The sequence below is a fragment of the Phytophthora sojae genome (genome assembly GCF_000149755.1).
Source record: "Phytophthora sojae unplaced genomic scaffold PHYSOscaffold_13, whole genome shotgun sequence".
Classification (NCBI taxonomy): domain Eukaryota; phylum Oomycota; class Peronosporomycetes; order Peronosporales; family Peronosporaceae; genus Phytophthora; species Phytophthora sojae.
Window position 1 is genome coordinate 1,801,544 of NW_009258127.1, and position 9,860 is coordinate 1,811,403.

At 48.4% G+C, this 9,860-nt stretch overlaps 1 protein-coding gene across 1 annotated transcript; it reads right to left on the reverse strand.

Annotated features, from left to right (window-relative positions):
• Positions 1-8,210: 8,210 nt before the first annotated feature.
• PHYSODRAFT_530835 (hypothetical protein) lies at positions 8,211-8,745 on the reverse strand (the record flags this gene model as incomplete). The annotated part of the gene is made up of 3 exons (XM_009539595.1): positions 8,211-8,232; positions 8,339-8,407; positions 8,492-8,745. 3 exons carry the CDS (start codon positions 8,743-8,745, stop codon positions 8,211-8,213), a joined length of 345 nt encoding a protein of 114 aa, XP_009537890.1.
• Positions 8,746-9,860: the final 1,115 nt, after the last annotated feature.

The following is a 9,860-nucleotide window of genomic DNA, read 5'->3' on the forward strand; positions in this document are numbered from 1 at the left end:
GGATCCCCATATCAACCAGACCTCTCCTCCAGAGTGAATGGTTGCTTCAGGCGACCAAGCGCTCAGCGCTCATACCAACCCCCAACCGTCCTGATCTGTTGAGATAAGCTTGTGTTGAGTTTCCAACCATGAACCGGAGGGGATCGCTCGTAGTAGTGCCGAGAGCAATGCCGTTAGATCCGCCAGCCACATCGTTGTAGATCTGTACCTCGAATTCGATAGGGGTCGATTGATCATTAGCTATGCGCATCGCGCGCTGCCAGCTACCGGATAGTAGATTAGCGCTTGATGTGATATCCATTTTTGCGGATGATGTAGATGATCCAAAACGGATATAACCTGCCTGAGTGATACGCATGCGTTCAGTCATCGGCGATAATGCGTTAGCTCCTAACCGTGTAGAGATAGCGAAGTCAGCCATGTTGTACTGCGTTGTTGAATTAGCCGTTCATGTGCAATATAAATTCACAGAAGGCGTGAAAGTACTTAAATCGCTAGTGCCTTCGACAGTAAAGCTTATCCCGGCCTGAGCTCCTGTTGTATTGCTCTGATTCAAAATGATTAGATTGAAATCGCTTACCCTCGTTGTACTTGAAAAGATCGTCCCAAGCGTTATCGATAGAATACTCGTTTGTGGTGAAATAGCGACTCCTCCGATCGTAAGCGATGAGCAATTGAAAGCACCTGCCACATCAAGCTTGTAGCTGGTATTAATTGAACTTCCGCCGATATTGATATTACCGTTATTAACCATAATCAGACGGTCTGATAGACCGTATTTGAGAAAGAGCTGATTTGATACAGAAGTATTTGCTGACCCGCGACCGCCCATTTCGCATTGATAATACGAAACGAAGTGTAGACTAGCTGCCGATGACATGTTATCATTTTGAACAACGAGAGACTTCGAGAGATCCGATCCAACTACTGAGAGGGATCTCAATCCGGTAATACCATATGAAGCATCAGCTACAAGCGCTTTGCTTGCCTCAACCGTTCCTAGAGTACTTAGTGATAATTGAGGAATCAACGATAAATCGTAAGTAGTAGAGTCTTGAATGAAGCTAGTTCCGCGGATAGCACCAGCTACATCGAGTTTGTATGCCGTATTAATACTAGCTTGACCAATAGCCATATTACCGTTGATGTCCATCAGCAGCCGATCGGTATTTGCGAAACACCAAAAGTAAGTATTGGGCAAGATGGCATTAGCCGATCCTCGTATGCCTTGCTCCATCTGATACTAGCTCACGATATTGAGACTGGCTGTCGATGTAGTACTATCATTCTGAATGACCAATCCTTTGCCAAAAACAGAAATTATACTCAACGAACTTAGAGTTCCGACAGAAGTGATATTAGGCTGAGCCGCGGTCTGTAGAGTACCTGTAATGCTTGTTGCCGTCAAGCTGGAGATCGTTCCAATTTATCCAGAAGCTCCAAGGATGAGAGCCTTGTTGTTTTGAGCTGTTCCAGCCGGCGCGCTCAGTAGAGATAGGCTGCTGAGATCAACAGTTGAACCATTCAGCTTCAATGAGCTGCAACTGATGGAATTGATACCTGTTATATCAAGATTGATATCAACCAGACCTCTCCTCCAGAGTGAATGGTTGCTTCAGGCGACCAAGCGCTCAGCGCTCATACCAACCCCCAACCGTCCTGATCTGTTGAGATAAGCTTGTGTTGAGTTTCCAACCATGAACCGGAGGGGATCGCTCGTAGTAGTGCCGAGAGCAACGCCGTTAGATCCGCCAGCCACATCGTTGTAGATCTGTACCTCGAATTCGATAGGGGTCGATTGATCATTAGCTATGCGCATCGCGCGCTGCCAGCTACCGGATAGTAGATTAGCGCTTGATGTGATATCCATTTTTGCGGATGATGTAGATGATCCAAAACGGATATAACCTGCCTGAGTGATACGCATGCGTTCAGTCATCGGCGATAATGCGTTAGCTCCTAACCGTGTAGAGATAGCGAAGTCAGCCATGTTGTACTGCGTTGTTGAATTAGCCGTTCATGTGCAATATAAATTCACAGAAGGCGTGAAAGTACTTAAATCGCTAGTGCCTTCGACAGTAAAGCTTATCCCGGCCTGAGCTCCTGTTGTATTGCTCTGATTCAAAATGATTAGATTGAAATCGCTTACCCTCGTTCTACTTGAAAAGATCGTCCCAAGCGTTATCGATAGAATACTCGTTTGTGGTGAAATAGCGACTCCTCCGATCGTAAGCGATGAGCAATTGAAAGCACCTGCCACATCAAGCTTGTAGCTGGTATTAATTGAACTTCCGCCGATATTGATATTACCGTTATTAACCATAATCAGACGGTCTGATAGACCGTATTTGAGAAAGAGCTGATTTGATACAGAAGTATTTGCTGACCCGCGACCGCCCATTTCGCATTGATAATACGAAACGAAGTGTAGACTAGCTGCCGATGACATGTTATCATTTTGAACAACGAGAGACTTCGAGAGATCCGATCCAACTACTGAGAGGGATCTCAATCCGGTAATACCATATGAAGCATCAGCTACAAGCGCTTTGCTTGCCTCAACCGTTCCTAGAGTACTTAGTGATAATCGAGGAATCAACGATAAATCGTAAGTAGTAGAGTCTTGAATGAAGCTAGTTCCGCGGATAGCACCAGCTACATCGAGTTTGTATGCCGTATTAATACTAGCTTGACCAATAGCCATATTGCCGTTGATGTCCATCAGCAGCCGATCGGTATTTGCGAAACACCAAAAGTAAGTATTGGGCAAGATGGCATTAGCCGATCCTCGTATGCCTTGCTCCATCTGATACTAGCTCACGATATTGAGACTGGCTGTCGATGTAGTACTATCATTCTGAATGACCAATCCTTTGCCAAAAACAGAAATTATACTCAACGAACTTAGAGTTCCGACAGAAGTGATATTAGGCTGAGCCGCGGTCTGTAGAGTACCTGTAATGCTTGTTGCCGTCAAGCTGGAGATCGTTCCAATTTATCCAGAAGCTCCAAGGATGAGAGCCTTGTTGTTTTGAGCTGTTCCAGCCGGCGCGCTCAGTAGAGATAGGCTGCTGAGATCAACAGTTGAACCATTCAGCTTCAATGAGCTGCAACTGATCGAATTGATACCTGTTATATCAAGATTGATATCAACCAGACCTCTCCTCCAGAGTGAATGGTTGCTTCAGGCGACCAAGCGCTCAGCGCTCATACCAACCCCCAACCGTCCTGATCTGTTGAGATAAGCTTGTGTTGAGTTTCCAACCATGAACCGGAGGGGATCGCTCGTAGTAGTGCCGAGAGCAACGCCGTTAGATCCGCCAGCCACATCGTTGTAGATCTGTACCTCGAATTCGATAGGGGTCGATTGATCATTAACTATGCGCATCGCGCGCTGCCAGCTACCGGATAGTAGATTAGCGCTTGATGTGATATCCATTTTTGCGGATGATGTAGATGATCCAAAACGGATATAACCTGCCTGAGTGATACGCATGCGTTCAGTCATCGGCGATAATGCGTTAGCTCCTAACCGTGTAGAGATAGCGAAGTCAGCCATGTTGTACTGCGTTGTTGAATTAGCCGTTCATGTGCAATATAAATTCACAGAAGGCGTGAAAGTACTTAAATCGCTAGTGCCTTCGACAGTAAAGCTTATCCCGGCCTGAGCTCCTGTTGTATTGCTCTGATTCAAAATGATTAGATTGAAATCGCTTACCCTCGTTGTACTTGAAAAGATCGTCCCAAGCGTTATCGATAGAATACTCGTTTGTGGTGAAATAGCGACTCCTCCGATCGTAAGCGATGAGCAATTGAAAGCACCTGCCACATCAAGCTTGTAGCTGGTATTAATTGAACTTCCGCCGATATTGATATTACCGTTATTAACCATAATCAGACGGTCTGATAGACCGTATTTGAGAAAGAGCTGATTTGATACAGAAGTATTTGCTGACCCGCGACCGCCCATTTCGCATTGATAATACGAAACGAAGTGTAGACTAGCTGCCGATGACATGTTATCATTTTGAACAACGAGAGACTTCGAGAGATCCGATCCAACTACTGAGAGGGATCTCAATCCGGTAATACCATATGAAGCATCAGCTACAAGCGCTTTGCTTGCCTCAACCGTTCCTAGAGTACTTAGTGATAATCGAGGAATCAACGATAAATCGTAAGTAGTAGAGTCTTGAATGAAGCTAGTTCCGCGGATAGCACCAGCTACATCGAGTTTGTATGCCGTATTAATACTAGCTTGACCAATAGCCATATTACCGTTGATGTCCATCAGCAGCCGATCGGTATTTGCGAAACACCAAAAGTAAGTATTGGGCAAGATGGCATTAGCCGATCCTCGTATGCCTTGCTCCATCTGATACTAGCTCACGATATTGAGACTGGCTGTCGATGTAGTACTATCATTCTGAATGACCAATCCTTTGCCAAAAACAGAAATTATACTCAACGAACTTAGAGTTCCGACAGAAGTGATATTAGGCTGAGCCGCGGTATGTAGAGTACCTGTAATGCTTGTTGCCGTCAAGCTGGAGATCGTTCCAATTTATCCAGAAGCTCCAAGGATGAGAGCCTTGTTGTTTTGAGCTGTTCCAGCCGGCGCGCTCAGTAGAGATAGGTTGCTGAGATCAACAGTTGAACCATTCAGCTTCAATGAGCTGCAACTGATCGAATTGATACCTGTTATATCAAGATTGATATCAACCAGACCTCTCCTCCAGAGTGAATGGTTGCTTCAGGCGACCAAGCGCTCAGCGCTCATACCAACCCCCAACCGTCCTGATCTGTTGAGATAAGCTTGTGTTGAGTTTCCAACCATGAACCGGAGGGGATCGCTCGTAGTAGTGCCGAGAGCAACGCCGTTAGATCCGCCAGCCACATCGTTGTAGATCTGTACCTCGAATTCGATAGGGGTCGATTGATCATTAGCTATGCGCATCGCGCGCTGCCAGCTACCGGATAGTAGATTAGCGCTTGATGTGATATCCATTTTTGCGGTTGATGTAGATGATCCAAAACGGATATAACCTGCCTGAGTGATACGCATGCGTTCAGTCATCGGCGATAATGCGTTAGCTCCTAACCGTGTAGAGATAGCGAAGTCAGCCATGTTGTACTGCGTTGTTGAATTAGCCGTTCATGTGCAATATAAATTCACAGAAGGCGTGAAAGTACTTAAATCGCTAGTGCCTTCGACAGTAAAGCTTATCCCGGCCTGAGCTCCTGTTGTATTGCTCTGATTCAAAATGATTAGATTGAAATCGCTTACCCTCGTTGTACTTGAAAAGATCGTCCCAAGCGTTATCGATAGAATACTCGTTTGTGGTGAAATAGCGACTCCTCCGATCGTAAGCGATGAGCAATTGAAAGCACCTGCCACATCAAGCTTGTAGCTGGTATTAATTGAACTTCCGCCGATATTGATATTACCGTTATTAACCGGTCTGATAGACCGTATTTGAGAAAGAGCTGATTTGATACAGAAGTATTTGCTGACCCGCGACCGCCCATTTCGCATTGATAATACGAAACGAAGTGTAGACTAGCTGCCGATGACATGTTATCATTTTGAACAACGAGAGACTTCGAGAGATCCGATCCAACTACTGAGAGGGATCTCAATCCGGTAATACCATATGAAGCATCAGCTACAAGCGCTTTGCTTGCCTCAACCGTTCCTAGAGTACTTAGTGATAATCGAGGAATCAACGATAAATCGTAAGTAGTAGAGTCTTGAATGAAGCTAGTTCCGCGGATAGCACCAGCTACATCGAGTTTGTATGCCGTATTAATACTAGCTTGACCAATAGCCATATTGCCGTTGATGTCCATCAGCAGCCGATCGGTATTTGCGAAACACCAAAAGTAAGTATTGGGCAAGATGGCATTAGCCGATCCTCGTATGCCTTGCTCCATCTGATACTAGCTCACGATATTGAGACTGGCTGTCGATGTAGTACTATCATTCTGAATGACCAATCCTTTGCCAAAAACAGAAATTATACTCAACGAACTTAGAGTTCCGACAGAAGTGATATTAGGCTGAGCCGCGGTATGTAGAGTACCTGTAATGCTTGTTGCCGTCAAGCTGGAGATCGTTCCAATTTATCCAGAAGCTCCAAGGATGAGAGCCTTGTTGTTTTGAGCTGTTCCAGCCGGCGCGCTCAGTAGAGATAGGTTGCTGAGATCAACAGTTGAACCATTCAGCTTCAATGAGCTGCAACTGATCGAATTGATACCTGTTATATCAAGATTGATATCAACCAGACCTCTCCTCCAGAGTGAATGGTTGCTTCAGGCGACCAAGCGCTCAGCGCTCATACCAACCCCCAACCGTCCTGATCTGTTGAGATAAGCTTGTGTTGAGTTTCCAACCATGAACCGGAGGGGATCGCTCGTAGTAGTGCCGAGAGCAACGCCGTTAGATCCGCCAGCCACATCGTTGTAGATCTGTACCTCGAATTCGATAGGGGTCGATTGATCATTAGCTATGCGCATCGCGCGCTGCCAGCTACCGGATAGTAGATTAGCGCTTGATGTGATATCCATTTTTGCGGTTGATGTAGATGATCCAAAACGGATATAACCTGCCTGAGTGATACGCATGCGTTCAGTCATCGGCGATAATGCGTTAGCTCCTAACCGTGTAGAGATAGCGAAGTCAGCCATGTTGTACTGCGTTGTTGAATTAGCCGTTCATGTGCAATATAAATTCACAGAAGGCGTGAAAGTACTTAAATCGCTAGTGCCTTCGACAGTAAAGCTTATCCCGGCCTGAGCTCCTGTTGTATTGCTCTGATTCAAAATGATTATATTGAAATCGCTTACCCTCGTTGTACTTGAAAAGATCGTCCCAAGCGTTATCGATAGAATACTCGTTTGTGGTGAAATAGCGACTCCTCCGATCGTAAGCGATGAGCAATTGAAAGCACCTGCCACATCAAGCTTGTAGCTGGTATTAATTGAACTTCCGCCGATATTGATATTACCGTTATTAACCATAATCAGACGGTCTGATAGACCGTATTTGAGAAAGAGCTGATTTGATACAGAAGTATTTGCTGACCCGCGACCGCCCATTTCGCATTGATAATACGAAACGAAGTGTAGACTAGCTGCCGATGACATGTTATCATTTTGAACAACGAGAGACTTCGAGAGATCCGATCCAACTACTGAGAGGGATCTCAATCCGGTAATACCATATGAAGCATCAGCTACAAGCGCTTTGCTTGCCTCAACCGTTCCTAGAGTACTTAGTGATAATCGAGGAATCAACGATAAATCGTAAGTAGTAGAGTCTTGAATGAAGCTAGTTCCGCGGATAGCACCAGCTACATCGAGTTTGTATGCCGTATTAATACTAGCTTGACCAATAGCCATATTACCGTTGATGTCCATCAGCAGCCGATCGGTATTTGCGAAACACCAAAAGTAAGTATTGGGCAAGATGGCATTAGCCGATCCTCGTATGCCTTGCTCCATCTGATACTAGCTCACGATATTGAGACTGGCTGTCGATGTAGTACTATCATTCTGAATGACCAATCCTTTGCCAAAAACAGAAATTATACTCAACGAACTTAGAGTTCCGACAGAAGTGATATTAGGCTGAGCCGCGGTCTGTAGAGTACCTGTAATGCTTGTTGCCGTCAAGCTGGAGATCGTTCCAATTTATCCAGAAGCTCCAAGGATGAGAGCCTTGTTGTTTTGAGCTGTTCCAGCCGGCGCGCTCAGTAGAGATAGGCTGCTGAGATCTGTTGTCAAGACTGATGTGACGACGCCCCGCCAAGCGACCGTGTGACGCGAACGCGTCATCAGTGAGGTCGGCGTGACCTTCACTGTGTGGTACCGAAATCATTCAGGTGATTACGGGACGATGATTACGTCACGGTGATTACGCCAAGATTGTGGGTACAAGATGGGCATCGACGTGGCGTTCTCTGATTGGATAAGGTAACTGTGTATCCAGTAGAGAATCCAGTAGGGTGTATCCAGTAAGAGGTATCCAGTAGCAGGCTTAGAGGTAGCACGCGGTTGCGAACTAAGGACCTGAATCGAATCACTTTGCATTTTGCCAACTACTGCTCAAGTGCTCTTCCTTTTGGTTATGAGCCCAAGCCCCGTCTTCCCTGACCAAGACCCCGACTACGCCTTCGCCATGGACGCCGCCCCGACCGCGACCGCCCGCATCAACAAGTTCGACGGAACCAACTTCCACACATGGAAGTTCAAGATGCAGATGGTGCTGGAGGAGCGCGAACTGTGGGAAGTGACGAGTGGGGAAGTGAAGCTCGAGCAGTGCACGACCGCGGCGGACCAAGCGACGTTTCGCAAGAAGTCGCGCAAGGCGCTGGCGATCGTCTGTCTCGCGTTGGAGGACTCGCAGCTGCCGCTGGTGCGGTCGGCGAAGGACGCGCATGATGCATGGTCAAGACTCGAGGGACACTTCGAGAAGAAGAGCCTGGCGAACAAGCTCTTTCTTCGTCGACGGTTCTTCACGACAACGATGGACGAAGGTGATGATGTGCTGGAGCACATTAACAAGCTCAAGACGCTGGCGGAACAGCTCGACGCGGTCGGCGCTCCGGTCAGCGAGGACGACTTGGTGATCACGCTTCTTGCCAGTCTGAGCGAGTCGTACCAGTTCCTCATCACGGCGTTGGAATCGCGTTCCGACACGCTGACGTGGGAGCTCGTGACGTCTCGGCTCCTGCACGAGGACATGAAGCGCAAGGAACAAGGTGGCGGTGCTGACGGAACCGCGCACGCTCAAGGTCAAGCGTTCATGACAAGCGACAACGGGAAGCGCAAGGGACGGCAGGCGCAAGCGCAGAGGACGAGCGCCTGTCACTACTGCGGCGAGCACGGACATTGGATCGCCAAGTGTCCGGTGCGGATCCGCGAGAACGGGGAGCGGCAGAGGCCGCAACGAGCGAACGTCGCGCAGGTCGAAGATGACTCTGGCGACTTCCTCTTCTCGGTTGGTGGCGACACGGGTGCCTCCAAGCTGAGCGGCATGTGGCTGGTCGACTCGGGTGCGACGCAGCACATGACGTACTCGAAGGAGTACATGAAGAACTACAAGAAGATCTCTCCGGTGGACGTGCATCTGGCGGACGACGGCGTGGTTCAGGCGGTGGGGAGCGGCGACATCGTGATGTCGATGCAGACACCGCGCGGCATGAAGAAGGGTGTGCTCACGGGTGTGTGGCACATCCCGAAGCTGTCGCGCAACCTGTTCTCCGTCGGCCGCTTCACCAAGGACGTCGGGCCAGTGACCTTCGAGAGCGACGGGTGCTTCGCGGAAACGAAGGGTATCAAGTGGAAGCTCGGCGCTCGCGAAGGCAAAGGACTGTTCAAGCTCTGCATGACGCCGAGGACGCCTGCTGACGAGGCCAATGCGGCAAGCTCGAAGAATCGCCAAGGGGACACCACGTCGTACCTCTGGCACCTTCGACTTGGTCACATCGGCCATGGTGGTCTCGACGCCATCGTCAAGAAGGGCTACGGCACTGGCATCCCAATGACGTCGGTGAAGCAGTGGGAGGTGTGCGACGGGTGCGCACTCGGCAAGCAAACGCGAGTAAGCTTCATGAAGTCGTCGCCGAACCGTGCGAAGCAAGTGCTGGAGGTGGTCCACAGCGATGTGTGCGGTCCGATGCAGACGGCGACGTTCGGAGGCAAGCGCTACTTCGTCACGTTCATCGACGACAAGTCGCACTTCTGCGTGGTGTACCTGCTACGGACCAAGTCGGAGGTGGCTGCCAAGTTCGCTGCGTTCGTCGCGTTGGCTGAGACGCAGACCGGCAAGCGAGTGAAGGTGCTTCGGAGCGACAACA